Consider the following 22,307-nt stretch of genomic DNA (forward strand, 5'->3'; position numbering starts at 1 on the left):
TCATCTAGCCCCGCCTCCTCCGCTCTCTTGGTGCTGCCAGGCCGACAGACGTTAGCGGTGCGTCCAGCCTCTTTTAACGCCTCCCCCCTCTCCTTCCTTCGGAAAGATCCAATCGGTGTGTTTCATCTGCTGCCCCGCCCCGTCCACCTAGGCCGTGTTAAGAGTCCCAGTCCCACTCTCGGCTTCAGCCCCACCCCTATCCCCTAGACCAATCACTTCGATTCCTCCCTACTTCGGCCCCGCCTCCTCATTTATCGTTTCTTCCTACCCAATCACGTCTGCCTCTTCCCCTGAGGTCCCGCCCTCGAGGCCCCGCCCCTCCAGCCCCGCCCCCCGTCCAATGCTGAGCTCAGTCTGCGTCTCGTCCTTCCGCGGGCGCCAGGGGGCCAGCAAGCAGCCGCCGCCGCCGCAGCCGCCTGAGTCCCCTCCGGCGCTGTCTCCGCCGCTGCCACCGCCGCCGCTGCAGCAGCAGCAGCAGCCTGCGCAGCCCGGCCCCGCCGCGTCCCAGGCGGGCCCCCCGGCATCCCGCGGGCCCGGGGACCGGCGCGCCGAGCCATGCCCCGGGCTGCCAGCGGCGGCCATGGGGCGGCACGGCGGCGGCGGTGGCGACAGCGGCAAGATCGTGATCAACGTGGGCGGCGTGCGCCATGAGACGTACCGCTCGACGCTGCGCACCCTGCCGGGGACGCGGCTGGCCGGCCTGACCGAGCCCGAGGCGGCGGCTCGCTTCGATTACGACCCGGGCGCCGACGAGTTCTTCTTCGACCGACACCCGGGCGTCTTCGCCTACGTGCTCAACTACTACCGCACGGGCAAGCTGCACTGCCCGGCCGACGTGTGCGGGCCCCTTTTCGAGGAGGAGCTCGGCTTCTGGGGCATCGACGAGACCGACGTGGAGGCCTGCTGCTGGATGACCTACCGGCAGCACCGCGATGCTGAGGAGGCGCTCGACTCCTTCGAGGCGCCCGACTCCGCGGGCGCCGCCAACGCTGCCAACGCCGCGGGCGCCCACGACGCGGTCCTGGACGACGAGGCAGGCGCTGGCGGCGGCGGCCTGGACGGCGCGGGAGGAGAGCTCAAGCGTCTCTGCTTCCAGGACGCGGGCGGCGGCGCCGGAGGGCCGCCAGGGGGCGCGGGCGGCGCGGGCGGCACGTGGTGGCGCCGCTGGCAGCCCCGCGTGTGGGCGCTGTTCGAGGACCCCTACTCGTCGCGGGCCGCCAGGGTGAGCGCGCTGTCGGAGCCCCCATCCCTCTCCCCTCCCCATGCGCTCCCAGACCCCCAGGAGCGCCCCATCCCAACCCTCAGAATCCCATGGCCGCTTCCAGCCTTTCCTGGTCTCTCTCGGCCTCCGAGTCTCTTAGAAGCCTCTAACCCTAACCCTGAGTCTCCTGTACTCCTCTGAACACGCCCCCCTCTCCTGGCCATCCCCAGAACCTCAGAAGACGTTTCCACAACTTTCAGAATCCCCCAAATCCCTCCATACCCCACTCCGCTTCTCTAGGTCACACTAGACCCTTAGAAACTTCTTCCTGGGCTTCTCTGAAAAACTTCATCCCCGCCTTTTCTCTACTCCTCGAAGACCCTCAGAAGACCTTTCTCCAGCCCTGAGAATCATCCCAACCCCTCTAAATCCCTTCTTACCTCTCTGGGCCACCCTTCAAACCCTCAGAAGAACCCTATAGGCCTTCATTTTTTTTGGGGGGGGACCTGCTCCAGACCCTCAGAAGACATCCTTTCCTAATCCTCAAAGTGTCCCGAGTCCTGTGAATACTACCCTACCTTTCCCTGCCCCTTGCAGACCCTCCAAAGCCCCCTCACCAGCCCTCAGCCCCTTAGGCTCTCACAACACCTCCCTGATTCACCGTTTCCTGCTGTTCCTGCCCTCCCCCCCAAGTTTGAGTCTTCTATTGAGGCTATTTTTGAAACCCCTGCTTCTTCTGTCCTCATAGTCTCAGAAGACTCCCTTATCCCAATCTCAGAGCCTCCTGGATCCCCAGAACCTCCAAACCACTTGCTCTGGCTAGGACACTTCCACCACCCCCTCACTGCTACAGTGTTTTGGGACATCATTCCTCCTGGGATCCTCCAAGACCCCTCTGTGTTCATGTCCTTTCCTGCATCCTTCACACCAACTCCCATCCCAAGGACTTTCCCCACAGAGCTCCAGTCTTCCCCAAAATCTCTCACTCTTCTCCTCATTGTCTCCAAAACTACTGAGCCCCCATAATATGCTTGTCCTCTTCAGAACCTGCCATGTGCTCTCCAGAATTGCTTCCTCCTCACGCATAGATTCTCCCAGTTTCACCCTTCCATTATTTAAACTTTATAGCCCACTCCCGTTCTCAGGGACACCCTTTCCCCAGCTTCCCAGCCCCTTTCCTAGTGGATAAATGACTTTCCCTCCTGCTCCAGAACTTCACCTAACCTCAATCCTTGGGATCTCACTCAAGTTATCAGCCCCAAAACTTTCTTCTCAAAATAGTTCCTAGTTCTTTCTATCCTGCCTTGGTATCTTTCCACTCGCTGCCCCCCCACCCTGTTTGCTCCCCCTTTCCCCACACTCAGTCCCAAAGCCCAGGAGGCTCCTCAGCTTCCTCCTCTGCCCAAAGTGAACCAAAGAGCCCACACCCCAAGCTTATCTCCCTCGAAATCCCAAAATTTCCCCAAAGTCCCCTTCATCTCCCCCTCAAAACTTTTCTCAAACATTTGTAACTTCCCAGGCTAAACAGCTACCCTTCCCCCTAGTTCTCCCCTGACTCTCTTCCTCTCCTAACTTCCTTCCCATGTTGGAAGAGAGGTGGGCAGTTCAAAATGGGGGGAATTAGAAAGAAGGGGAAAGAGTAGAGATTCCGGGGACCCCTCCTAGCTTCCTGGGGACCCAAACACCCTAAGGAGCCGGTCCGGCCCCCTCCCCCCACAGTGCCGTGTCCTGAGCCAGGAAGGACGTGGAGGAGCCGCAGTGCCGCATTCACGCCGGGGGAGGGAGTAAGGGGGAGGGGGACCGGAGGCACCGCATAAAGTTTAGTCCTCGGGAAGCGCTGAGTTGACGAGATTTCGGGTTGGGTGGGGGGAGGTGGGGAGGACGAGGTGCAGAAGGGACATGGCCCTGGATGCCCCCTCAGGCCTCTGAGTGGCCCCCTCCCCCCATGGCCTGGGGCGCCCTTCCTTGTGACCCCATTGAAGGGTGCTGTAGTGAGGCTAGAGGTCCCGGACAGCTACGGGGGTCACTCATTTACTCCACAAATGTTGTTTGAGTATCCACGGTGTGCCAAAGCACTTTCCAGCCTACAAGGGAAATAGCTTGATAGAGTTGGGAGCTGAGGCCAACGCAAAATGAAGGGTCTGGCCGTACCTACCTGCCCCCCTCTCCTTTCCCCGTAATCTCTCCTTTCCTTCTTACAGGGACTTCATGCCCTCCTATCCCTTCTGCTTTTGAACCATTTCGGGGCACGGGGTAAACCAGTCCTGACGCTGTCCAGCCTTTACAGCTGCGCACTGCGACGGTGCCCACCTTCCTTTCTGTGCCCTGGGAGGGAAGGAGTTAATCAAGCTCTCAGCCCGCGGCCTCCCGCTGAGAAGCGGAGGCAGTGCGGCTGCGCACTGCCAGCTCGGTTCCAGCCCTGAAGGGGTTAAGGCAGTTCCCGGACACTGCGGCTGCGCACTGCGGCGGGGGAGCTGTCCATGGTGCTGGTCGCCGCGTGCCCCGCCCCCCCGGCCCGCCCCCACTGCGGTGCCGCAGCCTGCGCGGCGCGCCTGGCTCTGAGCAGGCGGGGGAGCACCGGGCATGCGCTCTGTGGCGGCCTCTGGCCTCTTAAACCACTGCGGAGAAAGGAAGAGGGGGGCGGGGCAGAGAGGGCCCGCTCTGACCCCGCATATCCCAAGGTTCAGGGGTCCTGTCTGCGGTGGACTCTGGTCCGCCTCTCTGCTCTGCAACTCAGATTAATGTCAAGTCCAGACCCTGTCCCCCACCCCTGTGGAAGCAGGGGAGTTCATAGAGGGACTGTGCTGGCCCCCAGCCCACCCTGAGGTCTAGGGTCCTCTCTGTAGCCTGACCCCGGCTCCCCTCTCCTCTGCACCACAGGCCCTTCCGCCTCCTTCTATCCCTCTGATTAAAACCCACGTCTCCAAGGACTTAACCCCACTCTTTCCTCCTCACCTCTAGTATTTGATAAAGCCCACTATCATCTCTAGGGGCCTGATCCATTCCCTTCCTTCTCCAAGATCTTGACCCCGCCCTCTCTCCTTTCCAAGGCTTTCATCAAAACCTACACCATTGTGCCACAAGACCGGTGATTCCCTATCCTGAAATTACCCAGGCAAGCTCCCACCCTGAATTCTCTGCACCTCTAACAAGCCCCCACACCTAGTCCTGCTCTGTTCACTCAGGTCCAGGCCCCTGACTCTTCCTCTTGAGAGCTTTAAACCCCACTCTCCTCATCTCTATCCCTTTCCCTTTTTGCAGACTTGATACTTCACTTCCTTACCCCTTCAGGGCTTTAACACTGCTCCTCCCCTCTGTGGTTCCACCCCTGCACTCTCCTCTCTGGGCAAGGGCCTTACCCAGCCTCTTGCCTTTTCTGGGCCTGGAAATTGGCACCAAGGTCCTAAGACCCTGGCCCCTTTCTGAGGCCTCTATACCCTAATAAGAGCTCAAACTTTGTACTGAGTTCCAGACACTGGGCCAAGCACTGTTTTTGAGCCAGGCCTTTTGTCTACTCATCCAGTATATTCCTCACAATAGTCCTATAAAACACTTGCGATCCGGAAAGCTTAATCAAGCCTTGACCAAGTTAGGCAGGGGAAAGCTGGATTCAGAACCAAGCTTTCTTACTGTTAGCCATCTCGTGATTCCGCCTCCCTGCCCACCTTCTTCCTTTCGCCTTCCCTCAGCTCCAAACCCTCTGAGACACAGAGGGTGTGTGATCTTAGTCTCTCTCCCCCCCCCCCCCGCCCCCGACGACCAGGATCCCATAGCAGAACCCCTGGACCCTGCTGGGGAGCCCGGGGATAGGACACAGGGAACAGGAGGGTGCACAGAGGTCGTCTGGGAGACACAGAGCATGGGGCCAAAATTTGTTTTTTCCAGGAAAGAAGTTGCCCCTTCAGCTACTGGGGCCAGCTTCTGTCTGGAGCTGGGGGAGAGCTGCCTCTGAGCGCCTACCTTCCCCTTTGTGAGCTTTACAGGGGAGAGGATCAGAGGGAAGAGTTCAGTGATGGGAAAAGGGCCACTGGGAGGGTCTTGTGGAGATGGCCGGTTGACCAGGGTCACCTTTCACCCTCTCTCTCTGGCTCTGCCCCGCAGTATGTGGCCTTCGCCTCCCTCTTCTTCATCCTCATCTCCATCACCACCTTCTGCCTGGAGACCCACGAGGGCTTTATTCACATCAGCAACAAGACGGTAACGCAGGCCTCCCCGATCCCCGGGGCCCCGCCGGAGAACATCACCAACGTGGAGGTGGAGACGGAGCCCTTCCTGACGTACGTGGAGGGCGTGTGCGTGGTCTGGTTCACCTTCGAATTCCTCATGCGCATCACCTTCTGCCCTGACAAGGTGGAATTTCTCAAGAGCAGCCTCAATATCATAGACTGCGTGGCCATCCTGCCCTTCTATCTCGAGGTGGGCCTGTCGGGCCTCAGCTCCAAGGCGGCGAAGGACGTGCTGGGCTTCCTGCGTGTGGTCCGTTTCGTGCGTATCCTGCGCATCTTCAAGCTCACGCGCCACTTCGTGGGGCTGCGCGTGCTGGGTCACACGCTCCGCGCCAGCACCAACGAGTTCCTGCTGCTCATCATCTTCCTGGCTCTGGGCGTGCTCATCTTCGCCACCATGATCTACTACGCCGAGCGCATTGGCGCTGACCCCGACGACATCCTGGGCTCCAACCACACCTACTTCAAGAACATCCCCATTGGCTTCTGGTGGGCTGTGGTCACCATGACGACCCTGGGCTATGGAGACATGTACCCCAAGACGTGGTCGGGGATGCTGGTCGGGGCGCTGTGTGCCCTGGCGGGGGTGCTCACCATCGCCATGCCCGTGCCCGTCATCGTCAACAACTTCGGCATGTACTACTCGCTGGCCATGGCCAAGCAGAAGCTGCCCAAGAAGAAAAACAAACACATCCCCCGGCCCCCGCAGCCCGGCTCACCTAACTACTGCAAGCCGGACCCGCCCCCGCCGCCCCCGCCCCACCCTCACCATGGCAGCGGGGGCATCAGCCCCCCACCACCTATCACCCCGCCCTCCATGGGGGTGACTGTGGCCGGGGCCTACCCCTCGGGGCCCCACACGCACCCCGGGCTGCTCAGGGGGGGAGCGGGTGGGCTGGGAATCATGGGGCTGCCTCCTCTGCCGGCGCCCGGGGAGCCTTGCCCATTGGCTCAGGAAGAAGTGATTGAGATCAACAGGGCAGGTGAGGAGGGGACGCTGGGGGAAGGGTGGGGGCACAGGTGGGGAGACCCATGGGAGGAGGGGGGCAGGACATGGATGCTGAGGGCAACAGGGGAGAGAAAAGTGAACAGCAATTGCTGAGGCCAGAGAAGTGGCACAGAAATAGACAGTGACACATTTTGTGTAAAAGACAGTTTTGGGGAGAGACAGACTTGCAGCCAAGGTATCAGGGAGACCAGGGAGGCAGAGTAATCAGTCAGTGGTGAGAGGGACTCAGAGAAAGAGAAAGGGGGACTTGGAGGGACACACACAGGCCTAAGGGTCTCGTGGGCCTGCCAAAGACAAGAAGCCAAGGGACACTTGTAGCATGAGTCTCCTGGAGATGACTCTAAGCGAGTCTGAAAGCAACAGTCTGGAACTGAGAGATTGTCACTGAGAAGGGAGAGGGGACAGAGGTGGAGGGAGAGACGGGGGATCAGCAGCAGAAAGTTCAGGTTTCAGTAACAGTGAGACCAAGAGAGGAGCTGACCTCAAACTAAAAAGCAAGAGTCGGAGAGGCCAAGGGAGAGGCTCAGAGGGTGGAATGGCCACGTGACAGGACAGTGACTTGGGACTCAGGGCCCAGTCTCTGGCTCTGCAGAGGGGTCTGAGAGAAATACAGAGAGATATTGCCAAGAGGAAGAGGTGAATCGAGAGAGATGGAGAAGAGTTGACTGCCCGTGTGGCCCCCAGGGGAATCTGTGCCTTAGAGGCAGAGATTGGGGCATCAGTCTGGGAGGCAGGAGAGGCTGGTGGGCCCCACCCCCATGTCTTAAGTAGGTCAAGAAAGGGAGCTGGGCCGCCCGGGCCCCCATCTTGCTCCCTCAGCCACTGACCCAGTTTCACACCAATTAAAAATAGCTCGAGTCAGAGCCTGGGGGACCCCCACTTCCCCCTCCCTCATCTGTCACCTTCCTAACCCTTTCCTACTGTGTCCTTTCCAGCACCCAACACCCCTCCCCGAACAACTACCTCCCATTCCCTACACCCCCCCCTCATCTACCTGAACCCAACACCCTACCCACCCAACACCCTACCCCAGCCCTGCCCGACTCAGTTCACTTCATCCAACACTCCTTCCAATGCTGTGTCCCAGCCTCCTTCCTAGCAGCCAGCTTGCTTCCCAGACACCCCTTCCCCATGTCCTGCCTCCAAATGCCCCACACCCTACCCCAGCTATGCCCTTCCCAGCACCCAACACCAAGCCTGACCACCACTTCCTAACACAACACCCTCCCTCAACCCACCTCCATCCGACCATCCCGACCACCCTTCCCTACTCTGTTGTCTTTCCCAATACTCAACAACCTTCCCCAGTGACCCACTCTCCAGACCCACCAGCCACACCCCTAACATCATGCTCCCAGCTGAGCCCCTCGTGTCACCGCCTTCTAACACCCTGCCCTTCAGTCATCTACTTCCAGCACCCAAGTATGCCGACACTTCCTCTTTGTTCTTGCCCCCCCATGAATTCCCAAACCTCACTCTCTTCTTTGTGCCTGTCTGATCCTGGGGATGCAGATCCCCGCCCCAATGGGGACCCCGCAGCAGCCGCGCTTGCCCATGAGGACTGCCCAGCCATCGACCAGCCCGCCATGTCCCCCGAAGACAAGAGCCCCATCACCCCTGGGAGCCGGGGCCGCTACAGCCGGGACCGAGCCTGCTTCCTCCTCACCGACTTCGCCCCTTCCCCTGATGGCTCCATCCGGAAAGGTGAGGCCCCTTCCACTGGCCCCCTGGGGCCCTCCCTCTCTTTCTCTCTCTCCCCTCCCCCAGGGGAGGGGGGAGAGGGAGTGGGGGAGGAGGTGCTGGACTTCCCTTCCCCCATCCACTGGCCCCAAATCTCCTCCCTCCCAGACCCCCATCCCCAAGTTTCCTCACCACTGATCCGTCACCTGTCTTTATTCCATCTCCATCTCCCCCACCCCACCTCTGATCCTCTGGCCTCTTCCCCCACCCCCAGCCACCGGTGCTCCCCCACTGCCCCCCCCAGACTGGCGTAAGCCAGGCCCCCCAAGCTTCTTGCCCGACCTCAACGCCAACGCTGCAGCCTGGATATCCCCCTAGTGGACGAACCCCTCCCCCCGGGGTAAGTAGCCCCCATCTTCTGGACCCCCCGCCCTCCTGACTAACCCCTCTGAGAACATGCAGCCACCACTGACCGAGACTCCCACCCTCTCACAGTGAAGAACTCCATCAAATTAACCTCCAGCCCTGACAAAGCCCACACCCACCTGCCCAGGACGTGCCCTGCCCCTCACTAACCCCCTAGAACTAACCTTAACCATCCCCACCATGTGCCTGACCTCCCTCCCTGCCCTCGCGACTGACCCCCCATCCTCACCCCCATTGACATCTCTCTCCCTGCCTTCCCTTTTGGTTTTTTAAAAACTCAAGAGGGTGCACACCCAGGACACTCTTGGGAGTGAGTGCAAGGTGGGATGAGCACTTGGGAATCGGTCGGCTTATAAAGCACCCACTTGTCCCCCATGCAGGGAATTCAACAGTGAACAAAATGGACACTCCCCGCCCTCCCCCCACCCCCAGGAGCTTTCAGTTTGGTGGGAGAGGTAGACACAGAAAGTTGCCATTTGAGGCAATATATGCAGTATATTCAGTCATGGAGGTAGCATAGGGTCATGCAGTTAGCGGAACTCCTGGGGTAGGAAGAAGGCCTTCAGAGGGAGTTGATAACTGATAATTACCCCGAGCGCCAGAGAGGAAGTGGTCCCATTCAACAGTAGTGACCAGAGCCACCAGCATAAGCAAAGCCAGGAGCCTGGGGACTGGGAGATAGCCATGAGGCAGGAAAGCGTGTCTGGCTGAGGGGCTGGGACCTTGTCCAGGGACCTGGGGAGAGGTCAGCTCTGGTCATGGACTGGAGGTCAGGAGGCCTGGTAGGAGGTTGGGACAAGGGGCCAGGGGACAAGGCCTGAGCCGGGGTCATGGCTATGGGGATGGAGCGAAAAGAAGGGGTCAGGAGGGACAGGCCTAGGGACTGGCCCTGGGGAAGTGAGAGGGGTGGCGTGAAAAGGAAGTTGTTAGTCAATGGAGTGTCAGCAAATGTAACGGAGCACCTACCACATGCCAGGAATTTAACCACATGCCAGGAGTGTAATCCTCAAAACCACCCTAGCTAACCCGTGACTCCATTCAGCCATTCATTCATTCATTCGGCAACTAATTATTGAGGACACTCTTCCAGGCACTGGAAATTTGGCATTGCACAAAGCAAGAATCTGCCATCACATTGTTTACACTCTAGAGCATGGGTCAGCACACTACAGCCCATGGGCCAAATCTGTCAGCTGGCTGTTTTGTACATAAACCTTTATTGGAACCCAGACACTGTCATATTACAACAGTAGAGTGGAATAGTTGCGACAGAGACCGTGTGGCCCACAGAGCCAAAAATATTTACTATTTGGCCCTTTATAGGAAAAGTTTGACACCCCTTGATTGGAGAAGCAGAAAATAAACAAGTGAAAAAAAATACTCTGGCCACTTCAGATAAGAGGGTCTGCAGAAGACCTTTTTGAGGAGGTGACATGAGATGTGAACGTAAAAAAGGCCCACCAGGCAAAAGGAACAGCAAGTGCAAAGGCCCTGAGGTACTGAGGGAGTAGGATGAGCTTGGTTTATTAAAGGAATAGCCACGAGGGAAGTGTGGCAGGAGCCAGGCAGCCAAGGGGAGAGGGGGGCCAGACAGAATCTGTGGAAAACGATCAGAAGGGTATTTTTGGCCATGGTGAGAGGCTGGATTTGATTTTTAAAGTGATGAGAAGCCGCCTGAAGGAATTTGATCCATCACTTACTCATTCAACACACATTTGTGGAATCTTCCTTAGAAATACACAGATACATCCTAAATCCTTGCCCACATCCCAAGATGCTACAGGAAGATTTGGGGAGCCTCCAGGGACTCTCTCATCTAAGCCCCTTGTTTCACAGAAGTTCAGGAGGGCCATGACTGACCCCAGGCCACACAGCAGAGGGGGCAAGAACCCAGGCTTCTGGATTCAGACAGAAGCCAGAGGGGACTGTCTGGCTCTTGTTCTAACCCTCCACCTCTCCTTGTTGGAACCACCCCCACGTCATCATTTTCATCTCATTACCGGCCCCCCCACCCCTGCCTCCATCTCACCCCTCTCCCTGCTTGCTCCCAGTCCTGTTACCATCCTTTGTCCCCCAAACCCAGGTCTGGATGGGCCCCTTGGAATTGAGGGGCAGAGGGAGTGGGGAGGATTTGGAAATGTGGGTGAGGGAGGAGTCTGGGTGGGGTGGGTGTGTGAGGTCTCTGCTTCTCTTGCCTCTGATGCCAAAATCCATTCATTGAACTCAAATAATGGCTGGAGCTGATGGGGCTGACTGAGTCCTGGGTGCCCCCCACCTCCTCCATGGCCCTCCCTCTACTATTGCCACACCCTTCCCTCCTCCCAAGACCCTTCCTCCTGGCTTGTCCCCTACCTGCCCCATGACCTCTCCCTTCTCTATCCTCACCAACCACCTGAGTCCAACACCTGACACATGTTCCCTCTTCCTCCCCAGCCCTCTCCCTCTTCCCTTCATCCTCCCTCCCAACCCCAGCCACCTCGGAAGCTCCTTCCATATTTGATGTCTCTGGCCGCTGCCCCCATTTCACTGCTCCCCTCCCCCAGAAAATCCCAAAGAGGAAGAAGCGATCCTGGCGTTTCTTTGACCCCCAACAGTGAGGCTGTGTTGGGGGGTTCTCCCTGACCACCCCCACCCCCCATGACTCTGTGTATTTCTGTCCCCAGCTCTTGTCACCGCCTGAGACCTCGAGAGACCCTCGGTCCCCCCTTGCCCTTTCCCCCCAGGTTAGCATTGGGGAATGGCTGGGAAGGGGTGTCCCCAAGACAGTGGGCTTCCAACACCCCCAGGCTCTTTCTCCTGTGGTCAAGACGCCCTCGTCCAGACAGACCCCTTGCCACCACTTAGAAAAGCCCCAGACACTGGCATAACTCTTAAGACATTGCCAAGCTTTCAGGAAGCCACACGCATGCTCCTGGATCTTAGACTTCCCATCAGAAGGCCCCATTGGCAAGTTTCCTGACCCCATAAAGGTACCCCGCTACAGCCTTCAGGTGAGCCTTGCCCCTCACACTGCTGTTGGAGCTATTCTCTGGCCCCCCAGGGGCACTGCTGATTTTTGCTCCATCCACTCAGCCCCTCACAGCGCCCCCCTTTCCTTCTTTCCCTACATCTAGGTTAGCCCCCCATCTGCAGCCCTGCCAACTCCCTACCAAGTTTTCCTCACGGCTGCTCCCCCTACATGCCTTCCACCCAAGCTCCCTCCCATGCCCCTGCTGCCACCATCTGCCTTGCTGCCCCCCACCTTTTTGCCTCAGATGAGGGGGTCAATGGGGGGAGGGGAGGGGGATGGGCTGTGTGGGGATAGGGTGGGGGAGGCTCGGTGGGCGCCACCTTGCCTCCTAACCCTGAGTCTCTCCCCCCTCCCCATGTCTGAACCTTTCTCCTTGATGCGACTGACTGTCCGATTTGTTCACTTCTCTCTCCATCTCCTTGGTCCACCTCTGTCCATTTCTCTGCCTCTTGCCTTTTGTCGTGTTTGTGTCCTGGTGTCTGACTGTCTGTCTCCCTCACCTCTCTTTCTCCTCTCTACCTCTGTCTGTTGCTGTTCCTGGCTCTATCTCTTTCTCCATCTCCTATCCTTTGTGTTTCTCTCCTGCTTCCCTCCTTCTGTCTTGGGGTCTGTCTGTTGGACCTCCCTCTGCATCCCTCCTCCATGCTTCCTCCCCGTGTTTCTGCCCCCCCCTCCCCCAGGTTACGAGAAATCCCGCAGCCTGAGCAGCATCGCGGGCCTCAGCGGGGTGTCCCTGCGCCTCGCGCCCCTTGCCACTCCCCCTGGCTCTCCCAGGGCCACCCGCCGTGCTCCCCCAACCCTGCCCTCCATCCTCTAGCGCTCCCCTCCCCCCCGTGGGGGGACTCGGGGGTGACAGGGAAGAAGGTCAAAGGAGCTGGGGGTGGGGGGTGGGGAAAGGGTTTTTTTAAAAAAATCAAAGTCAATAATATGCAACAGAGACGACGACGCCAGCAGACACCCCCGGGCCCCTCAACCCCACCTGGGCCCCCAGGATGGAGGGGTAGGGTCCAAAGCCCTGCCCCCCAACTCTCCGCCCACCCCCAAATAAAGCCTTCTCAGGTCTCCATGAGCCATAGGACACCCCCCTCCCATCAACTCGTGTAAATAAGTCCAAATTATGCCAATTACATTTGGGGTACCTTCCCCTACTCTGCATGCCTCCCCCAATCTGGACGGCCCCCCCAACTTCACCTCAGCAATAAGCGCCAGGGGCTGCATGCCACGCGACTGAGGGATGGGGCACTCTGGGAAGGGGCGGGGACCTCAACGGGGTCAGGCTGGCCTTTATGCCACAGGAAGGTCTCCTAGCCACCTACCCTTCACCCCAGGAGGGCAACCCATCACGCATTGATTTAAAATAATAATAATTAGTGGTAATGTGGGGGAAGAAGGAACAGTCACCCAAGCCAAAAACCCGAGCTGAGCTCAGATGGTAGGAGTGGTGGCGACTGCGACAGCTGCTCCCTCAGCTTTTAGGAGGATCCTTTAGGTGAATTGCACCCTTCCACCCCTCCCCCATCTGCTCGCCTCTGTTCTTGCTGCATGGACTCAGACCTCCCATCCCAGAACTGGGATGGTCTGACCCCAGCACACAAAATTCCCAGCACCCCCTTCAGTTCCCAGGACATGAGACCTGCACCCAGAATTTCCGACACTGACCGTGGCACCCCGCGTTCTCCAAATCTCCACACGCTCCAGGGACTTAACCTCTGCACACAGATGCCGCCTCTCAAGCCCCACCCTCACCTACTCCCTAGAGTGCATCCCAGCACCTCTCAATCCTCCAAGACTTGACCCAGCCCTGCAACTCACTTTTAGCCTTTGGGATGCTCCAAATCCTTCCCAAACATGGACACTTCCTGGACACCCCCAAGTCCTCAGGACTCAACTCCCCCAGACATCCCCAAATCTCTGACATCAGACATCCACCTCAGGTTCTCCTGCCGCTAGAATTTCCAAGATGGGCTCAACCTGTCTGTAATTCCAGGGAACCAGACCTTCCCAGGGCACCCCTTTTCTTATGCCCAGCCCTGACCCCCCAAAGAGCCCCTTCCCTTAAATGGTGCCCAAAAGGTACCCTCTTCATGGACACCAGTGTTTCCCAGAGGGTCATATTGTGCCCCTGGTGATGTGATGAGGTCGTAGGCAGTACAAGGACACTTATTTTTTAAAGTTTTGTCTTTCACGGCACTTCGCACCTACGCCGGTAAGTCCACATACTGCTGCTTGGCCAGGAAACCCTTTATTTAGGTTAGAAGTGTCTCCCGTCTCCATTTAAAGTAGAGGCTGTGCCCGAATAAAGGGACACTGGGAAACAATGACCTAAGCACCTGGGCTGGGTCTTCAGCCCGCCTTTCCCCGGCTCCAAGCCCCGCCGCGCTTGCGGGTGGGAAATCACTTTCATACCCCATCCTGGCTCAAGGGTGCGCTACCTCCCCCAAGCCCGGAGACCACACCGGTCCCAGAATCCTTAGAGGACTCCCCTTTTGGAGCTGGGGGTCCACAGAATTAGCAACCTTCCGCCCTCTGCTCCCACAGCCTCAGGAACGCCCCCACCCCCACCCAAGGGTTGGGGGGGGTGTCACCGAGCACGATTCTTGATGCAACGATTCCTATGCAAGGGGCATTTTGAGTCCCCCCCATCCTTCCCTCGGACCCTAAACCCTGGCGAATCAGGGGTGAGGGATGGGGTGGGTTCTGTGGGGGCGGGGTGGGGTGGGGCAAAGGGCTAGGGGCTCCAGACACCAGGGTATGGGGGTGGGGATCGATTATATTGCCAAAGGGTTTAACTTCTTTAAAAAAAAAACAAAACACACCCCAGATTCCCCTGACCCTCACGGAAGCCGAATGGTGCGGGGAAAGGGGGTGAGGATCTTTTCCAAAGGGTACAGACTTCTTCCCAACGTCTCCGCCCTGCTCGCCAGTCTGCCACACGTACCCAGCTTTTTAGTTCAGCTTTAAAAAATAACCACAATCATTATAAGCCTCTACAAAACGTGATTCTCATCCCCCAAATCAACAAAGTGTGGGAATTCCAGGAGGGAGAGAGAGGGAGCTCTAGGGACGACTTTCAAGTCCGGCTCCCCTCCCTCCACTCCCCCAGCCGCCCGGGTGCCCGCAACTACACGCATGCGCTGCATGACGCGCTCCCCACACGCATGTCGTGCCCCCTGCGTTCCCGGACGCATGGACACGGGGGCAGGGGGCGGGGCGATAGGGGAGGAATGAATGGTGGGGGTCTTCCTGAGCTCAGCGGCTCCCCTCCCCAACACACATACACAGCAATAAGTTTCTCTCACTCAAATGTGGGCGGGGCGGGCCTGGCCTGTCGACGTGGGGGGTGGGGGGTGGCAAGGGGGCGCTCTCAGGGATGGGGGCGGGTGTCCGGAGTCAGTGTGGGGAGGGGAGGTCTGCAAATCGTCCAACTCTGGTGCTAACGGCGGGTCTTCTCAGCCCACCCCCAGGGCAGGGAGGGAGGGGTCGACACCGTCCCTCCCCCAAGCCTCCCCCACGCCCACCCTGGGTGCATGAACTGCCCAATGCAGAAGCTGCCGCATGTCACCCCCTCTCCCCAAATAAACAGTGTCATGCCCCCTTCCCACCCACCCTCTCATTCCCCACCAAAATTAAAGTTTCCTTTTCATTTAAAAGTTGCCTCCTGTTTGTCTGCTGGGAAGGTCTCCCAATTGGGGCAGGAGAGCTTTGGGGGTAGATTAAAGTGGCAAGAGGGGTTGGTTTAAAGTGGCAAGGGTATGAACATCCCCTTGATTTGGGGTGAGTGCCTGTCTACACCCCTCACTGGAAAGTCTGAGGGCACTTGGGTGATGTGAACTCCTAGGTTAGGGTGACTAGTCCCCAGGGAAGGAGTGGACCTGAGTCCCCAGTGTGCACTCGGGCTGAGGGCTGCACGCCCTGACTCTGAAGCCAGTCTGTGGGTTCAACTTCTTAGTAGCTGTGTGTCCTTGGGCAAGTCTCTCAACCTCTCTGGACTTGTTCCCACCTCCAAAAGGGTGGGAGGGGGTGATCTAGTCATTCAGCAAATATATGAATGCCAACAAGGTGCCAGGTACTGTCCTAGGTGCTGGAAAGCAATGAGATCCCTGCCTGTTGTGGTTGTGCTGAGTTGAGACAAACTTCCCGTGTTTAACACAGCTAAAACAAATGGTCGTGACTCAACAAATGGCTCCACAGTCACTACTCTCATTGTTTTGCTAAGACTTGAGGGTCAGCCAGAGTGCTGCACCCCTTCTGCCACTCACTGACTGGGAGGTTTGGAGCCAGGGACAGCACAGCTCTGAGCCTCAGTCTCTTCATCTGAATAATGAGGGAATACCTTGGAGGGAATACCACGTACCCTGGCCAACTAATCAGAATCAGACCGCCCCACTGCACCCCAGCAAGCAGAAGGAGCCAATGCCCATCTGGGCCCACCAGAGACCCCCCTGCAGGAACACACACCGCTTCACCAGGGTCCTTTTGAAGCCGGAGTTTATTTCTGCCAGAGCTGGAGGCTGGGAGGGTCAAGAAGATTCTCCAGCCGGCACGGGATGCCAACTGAATTGTGATCACACAAGAGCAACCAGAAGGGAGGGCAGAGTGTGGGAGAGGAAAAGGGCACCCTCATCCCGCCCCTCTGTAAGAATCAAAGGCTAGTGGAGGCCTGGGGGGGAAAGGAAGGAGAGGAGGAGGGAGGAGGAGAGGCCAGTGGGAGCCCTGGCTGAGGGCAGGGGAGCATGCTCCCTTCCTAATAAAGACCATTAACAATTGAAAGAAGGACGGGAGCTGGATGGGACACAGTGCGCCAACTACATCCGAATTTCCTTTCCAGCGAGAGCCCCCGTCCTTGCTTCCTTGCTCCCCTGCTCCTCTGTGTTCCGGGGTTCACTGGAGGTCTCAGGGGGCCCCTCCAGGGTGGGGTTGATATGTGCTGTGGTGCCAGCAGGTGGCGCCATTTCCAAAGTGCACAAAGCCACAGGGTGGGTTCATGGTACCAGCACCCACCGGGGCCAGGAAGGGAGGGGCTGGTGGCTGGGGACGGGGAGGGGTCACTGGGGCTGGGCTTCGGGGGGCCCATCAGGCTCAGGGGGCTGCGGCCCAGACCCTGGCTCTGCCTCTTCAGCCTCTTCGTCTGATGCCATGCCTTCCTCCAGTCGGAAGACCTGGCGCACCGTGCGGGTGGTGAGGGTGAGGGGTCCGCGTCTGCGGGGAGAAGGAGAGACCAGGAGACAGAGATCAAATGAGGGGAGCAGAGAGAAGAGTGAGAGATAGGGAAATGTGGAGAGAGATAATAAAATTGGGGTGGGGGAGAAGAGACAGGGAGAAATGGATAAATGGGCAGAGGGTCAGTGTGAGGGCAAAGAGACATGGAGGGGCAGAGGGATAGAGAGAGATGGGGGACGGGATGACGGAGTGAGGATCCACCAAATGCATGGGGTGGCCATACCGGAGCCGGTTCCTCAGTGTGGTCACCTCACGATTCATGGACTCAGCAGACTCTGTGACATCTTCCAGCTCACGCTGCAGCCTCCGGCGACCCGCCTGAGCCCTGGATGCCTCTTCCTCGGCCTCCTCCAGCTGCCGCTTCAGCTGCTTCACTCGAAGGTTCCCCTTCTCCAGCTTGGAGGGCGCAGGGAGGTTGGGTCATGTCTCTGGGGACCGTCCTCATCCCTCATTCTTATCACTTAACCTTCCCCCCACCCCATTCTTCTCTCTAGCCATACTGGTATTCCTTTTGCTCTGAACTTACCATTCTTATTTCCATACCCCAGGGCCTTTCCACTTGCTGTTCCCTCTGCCTGGCTCTTCCCCACCCTTCTGGTCTCAATTAAATGCCACCCACTCAGGGGTCTCTCTGACCCGCCCCCCCCCCAATCTAAAGAGGATTCCCCAATCCTCCATGTCTCCTTCGCTCTTCATTCCCTTTTTTCTTCATAGTCCTTGTCACAATCTGTAATTATCTTTGCTTGTTACTAAGTTCATTATGTCTTTCTGTTCCTATGCTGAAAATATGAGCTCTGTGAGGGCACGGACCTTCTCTGTCTCATTCACAGCCATATCTCTGATGCCTAGCATAATGCCTGGCACATGGTGAGTGCTCAACAACTGTTTGTGGAATGAACAGTGAATAAAACACAGCTGAGCTTTTAAGGGCACAGTGATGCTATCTAGAGCCAGGTAAATGTGGGACTGATCCAGGCTCTTTGTCTCTACTAACTACTGTGTTTCCCCGAAAATAAGACCTAACTGGACAATCAGCTCTAATGCATCTTTTGGAGCAAAAATTAATATGAGACCTGGTCTTATGTTAGATAAGACCGGGTCTTATATTATAGTAAAATAAGACAAGGTCTTATATTGATTTTTGCTCCAAAAGACGCATTAGAGCTGATTGTCCAGCTAGGTCTTATTTTCGAGGAAACATGGTATGACTTTGGTGCAAATTATTATATATCCTCTTTAAAAGGTTGCATTTCCTCACCTGTGAAATGGGGCTGGCAACAGAATGCAAGTATGTATTCTTTAAAAAGGAGGTAGCACAGAGATTGGGACACAGTAACTGCTCAATAAATAATTAAGGGCACAGAGGCTGCAGCCAGAGTGCTAGAGTTTGAAGTCTGGTTCCTTCTCTTATTAGCTAAATAATTTTGAGCAAGTTGCTTCACCTTTCTGTGTCTCAGTTTTCTCACCTGAATGTGAGGGGGAAATAACAGTACACTACCATACCGCTCTGATAAGAATTAAATGTCCTATACCTTATATGTTTAGCAGAGTGCCTGGCACACTGAAAGCATTCAGTAAACAGTGTGTGTGCTGTTACATTAGCCCCAGCCTGTCCTCTGGGTAGGGTTTAACTTCTTCCCTCTCCTTGGCGGTCTTAGCTCCTAGAAAGCTCAGTTTGCCTAGATTCCAGAATTTATGCACGGCAAAGTCAGATTCCAGCTCTCTGTGGATGGTACCAAGCCCCAGGATGGTATCTACACTCAGTTCCAGTCCCACACCTGCACGCTGCCTCTTGTGATGGGAACTCACTGCCTCCAGAGACCACATGCGCTATTTCTCCAGCAGTGATCCAACCCTCCACTGCTCCCCAGTGACATCAGCTACTCACCTGGTCCCTGAGCTGGTCAGCCACCCTCCGCTCCTCCTCCACCTGGAGCACCACATCTTTAAGCCGTTTCTCAGCCCTACGCACCAGCTTGCCGGAGAGGATGCGCTCCCTGAAGAGAAGCATGAAGGGGAGAATCAGGAGAGGTGCTCCCTGGGGTTCTGTCCTCTTAGCTTTGTCCAGTGGCTGCCATCCTGTTTTTGAACTGGCCTCTTCCCTCTTTCCCACCCCTAATGACTCCCACAGTCTACTTAGGCCAGACACTGGCACCCAGGCTCCGCCACTTCAGGGCACCTACGTCCTTGGCTTCTACTAAGATGTTCCTAAAAATGTCTCCATGTCTCCACCAGTTTCCATAGCCCACTAGGTCCCTCACACCCAACTGTATTTCCTCTAATCCTCCTCTCAGGGAACTGACCCACCGCCTGCCAGTCAGCAGATCAGAATCACTGGGCACTGTGCTCACTCCTTTTCTCTCCTTTTCACCCCCCAGCTTGTCAGTATCCAAACCCTGTCCCATTGCCCCCTGTACTCTGTCCTGTCCCCTCCTTTCTATCCTCACCACCCTAGCCCCAAGCTCAGGTCTCTTCCTCTCCCACCTGACCTTCCCTCCACCTGGTCTGGAATTTTCTTTCTTCCTCTGTCTTTTCCTTCTCAACTTCCTACTCTGGCTGTATGTGTCTGTGGAACACTCTCGAAGCCCAAAGCTCCATCCTCTTTGCTGTTTTCTTAACACACCTTCCCTGGACAAACTCATCTGTGCCCAGGTTTCCACAACAATCAACAAGCTGGTGTATGCTAAATCTGTCTCCTGAGCTCCAGCCTCCAGCCTCCAGCCTTGGCCATCAATAGATTCTGCGCACCCCTCACATTCCCCACTGGGCTCAGTGCCTTCCCCCAAACCTGCTCCTCCTCCCGATTCCGTGTGATCAACTTAGATCTGCAGGCCAGACACCTGGAGCTACCCTCACCTCCTCTCTCCTGTCAAGTCCTTTCCCTCCTGGCTCAAAGTTCCTCATCCCCAAGGCCCCTGCTCGTCCACCCTCTCCTCCATAGACCATCACACCTATGGTGAAGTCCATGTAATGAGGCCCCTAGAGATGGGCAGTGCTCAGCAGCCACAACTGGACATGGCAGCCCCAAATGTGCTGAGAGGCAGGCATGGGTCTGGTGGAAGTGGGAGGATAGTGAGCCATGGAAAGGGATGCAGTGGGGACACTACCTTAGCTACTGATCAGCTGGCCACTTCTGGCTGCCAGGGGGACTTTGAGCAAGTCACTAACATCCTCTGAACCTCAGTTTCTTTGAATAATGGGGGAGGGGGAACTCAGACCGGTGTATCCATCACCCTCTGGAAAACCTCCCCAGAGACTTCAAACTACATTTCTCATGAGGCCCTGGGCCCTTGGCAAGCCCCATGGACAGGAACAACTTCTTCCATGAACCTCTGGGGCCAGTTCCTTCAGCCTGTGCCTCTCACTCTTATCATGTTCCCCAATGAATTCAACATCTTCCCCCAACCCCCAACATTTCCCCAGTCAGCAGGCCTTAACCCCAAACATTGTCCTCTTCCCCCTACACCTCCAACAGCCCATTAGCCCCCAGCTCTATCCCTTCTGCTCCTGACTTTCTCCTGTTCATTCCCTCCTGTCCATTCTCACAGCCCGAGCCCCAGCCCCAGCCCAGGGCTCATCTTCTTCCACCTGGACTATCTTCCAGCCTTCTCCCTGGCCTCCCAGCTCCCAGTATTTCTCCTCTAGTCTGTTCTCAACTTGGTCCCAAGGAGTTTTTCCTACACCTAGCACTGGCCCTGTCCCACCCAAGCTCACAGCCTTCTGTGGCTCCCCATCATCCTGAGGACAGAGTTCCTCAGCCTGGCATTCAAGGCTCTTGCTCCCCAATCCCTCTCCTCAGTCGCAGACTCCTAGGACCAACCACAACTCCTCCAAATGCCCTGATGTAACCCATATGTTCCTCCGAGGCTGCTGCTCTGCTTGGGACCCTGTGCTCTGGAAATCTTGTCACTCCTCAGGCTCAGCTCAAATGTCTCCTCCTTCAGGAAGCCTTCCAAAACCATGCCATCTCGGGCTGATCTAGCTTCCCCTTCAACTGTGGTCCCCAACCCTACTAGTTCATAGGCTCTCCCCTTTGCTGCCATGTCCAGCTCATAAGTCTTCCTCCTTGTTAGGTCAGGGGACAGGCCTGGGTCTGAAAGGAGGGATGTACAGAAACTCAGTGATAAAGGTAACTCCTGAGTCTACCTCAGGTGGAGAAGCTCACTTGACCATGACCTCCATTCAGGCAGGGACTCGCTATGTCTCATTGTTCATCATTTCCCCAGTGCCCAGGCATGGGAAGGTAAGCAGTACACTCAATACATGTTTGTTGAATAAATGCAAAAGGGAACCTTATATACCTTTTGGTATAAAACAATACTCTTCTCCACCAGGTGATGGTAGAGATGTTAAATTACAGGTCAGGCACCCAAGATTTATAGCCCATCTTTGCCTCAGTTTTTCTGTATATAAAAGAGGGATAGGTGGCCTGGTGGCTCAGGCGGGTGGAGCTCCGTGCTCCTAACTTCGAAGGCTGCCAGTTCGATTCCCACAGGGGCCAGTGGGCTCTCAACCACAAGGCTGCCAGTTCAACTCCTCGAGTCCTGCAAGGGATGGTGGGCAGCACCCCCTGCAACTAAGATTGAACACGGCACCTCGAGCTGAGATGCCCCTGAGCTCCCAGATGGCTCAGTTGGTTGGAGCACATCCTCTCAACCACAAGGTTGCTGGTTCGACTCCCGCAAGGGATGGCAACTGGACCTGAGCTGAGCTGCGCGCTCCACAACTAAGACTGAAAGGACAACAACTTGAAGCTGAATGGCACCCTCCACAACTAAGATTAAAAGGACAACTTGACTTGGAAAAAAGTCTTGGAAGTACACACTGTTCCCCAATAAAGTCCTGTTCCCCTTCCCCAATAAAATCTTAAAAAAAAAAAAAAAGAGGGATAGTAACGGCCCTTCTCTCACAAGGATTGTGATTCACACATGTATATAAAAGTAGTTCGGCATCTGAGATATAATAAGTTATTTATTAAACAGTTACTAAATAGTAACTATTAAAAAGTTATAAATAGTATGGAACAGGAGAAAAATCTATTGTATTGGAAGAGTGATATTTATTAGGCTTAGTAATAAGTATTCTGTTAGTTTTGTTAGCACAGTGGAAATGTTGGGAGGTGTTCCTGGTTGTTTCAAAGACTGGAGATGGCAATGCTCAGTGCCACACTGCTGCTACTTCCTGGCTTTGAACATGGATGTATGGGTGTGATGTTGGTACAAGTGCAGACATTTTGTGACCATGAGGGAAAGACCAAGGGACCTACACAGATATTAACCCAGAACCCTGCCATCCTTCAGCTACCCAGCTCTGGACTTCTTATCATGTGAGAAAAATAAATCCTTTGTGATGTATTAATGACAGAACTGGCCTCAAGTCTCACCCCTTCCTGTATCCACACCCTTTACAATATGACTTTGCAGCTGCTCCCATCAAGAGGCAGAGTCCATCTCTCCATTCCCTAAAATCTGAGCTGGCCACATGCCTTGCTTTAGTGACAGGATATGGTAGAAGTGACATTGTACCAGTTCTAAG

At 56.3% G+C, this 22,307-nt stretch overlaps 2 protein-coding genes across 15 annotated transcripts in view; one reads left to right on the forward strand and one right to left on the reverse strand.

Annotated features, from left to right (window-relative positions):
* The first annotated feature begins 33 nt into the window (after positions 1 to 33).
* On the forward strand, positions 34 to 15,202 carry KCNC3 (potassium voltage-gated channel subfamily C member 3). 4 transcript variants are annotated; one of them, XM_074315480.1, is made up of 5 exons: positions 34 to 1,222; positions 5,303 to 6,410; positions 7,949 to 8,140; positions 8,391 to 8,516; positions 12,233 to 12,371. In XM_074315480.1, exons 1-4 carry the CDS (start codon positions 341 to 343, stop codon positions 8,492 to 8,494), a joined length of 2,286 nt encoding a protein of 761 aa, XP_074171581.1. In that variant the 5' UTR covers positions 34 to 340; the 3' UTR covers positions 8,495 to 8,516; positions 12,233 to 12,371. The 4 variants fall into 4 exon arrangements, with proteins under 4 accessions (XP_074171581.1, XP_074171583.1, XP_074171582.1 ...); XM_074315482.1 differs by lacking the exon at positions 8,391 to 8,516 and adding an exon at positions 11,206 to 11,265 and having other exon boundaries at positions 12,233 to 12,367; XM_074315481.1 differs by lacking the exon at positions 12,233 to 12,371 and adding an exon at positions 11,206 to 11,245.
* An 821-nt stretch (positions 15,203 to 16,023) lies between these two features.
* MYH14 (myosin heavy chain 14) overlaps positions 16,024 to 22,307 on the reverse strand; it is a 91,727-nt gene continuing 85,443 nt past the window's right edge. For all 11 annotated transcript variants that reach the window (XM_074315444.1, XM_074315443.1, XM_074315441.1 and 8 more), the window contains 3 exons: positions 18,661 to 18,769; positions 16,996 to 17,168; positions 16,024 to 16,751 (listed from right to left, as the gene is read on the reverse strand). In XM_074315444.1, coding sequence (XP_074171545.1) covers positions 16,598 to 16,751; positions 16,996 to 17,168; positions 18,661 to 18,769 — 436 coding nt within the window. In that variant the 3' untranslated portion in view covers positions 16,024 to 16,597. The remainder of the gene's footprint in view (positions 16,752 to 16,995; positions 17,169 to 18,660; positions 18,770 to 22,307) is intronic.

This window comes from Rhinolophus sinicus, linkage group LG11 (assembly GCF_036562045.2).
Source record: "Rhinolophus sinicus isolate RSC01 linkage group LG11, ASM3656204v1, whole genome shotgun sequence".
Lineage (NCBI taxonomy): Eukaryota > Metazoa > Chordata > Mammalia > Chiroptera > Rhinolophidae > Rhinolophus > Rhinolophus sinicus.

What these genes read in the sequence shown, in the direction of transcription:
- KCNC3 (XM_074315478.1), top strand. Translation starts at nt 341, where the DNA reads ATGCTGAGCTCAGTCTGCGTCTCGTCCTTCCGCGGGCGCCAGGGGGCC. An exon ending in GATTGAGATCAACAGGGCAG is followed by an intron (nt 6,411 to 7,948) that starts GTGAGGAGGGGA and finishes CTGGGGATGCAG; the next exon opens with ATCCCCGCCCCAATGGGGAC. An exon ending in TGATGGCTCCATCCGGAAAG is followed by an intron (nt 8,141 to 12,232) that starts GTGAGGCCCCTT and finishes CCCCTCCCCCAG; the next exon opens with GTTACGAGAAATCCCGCAGC.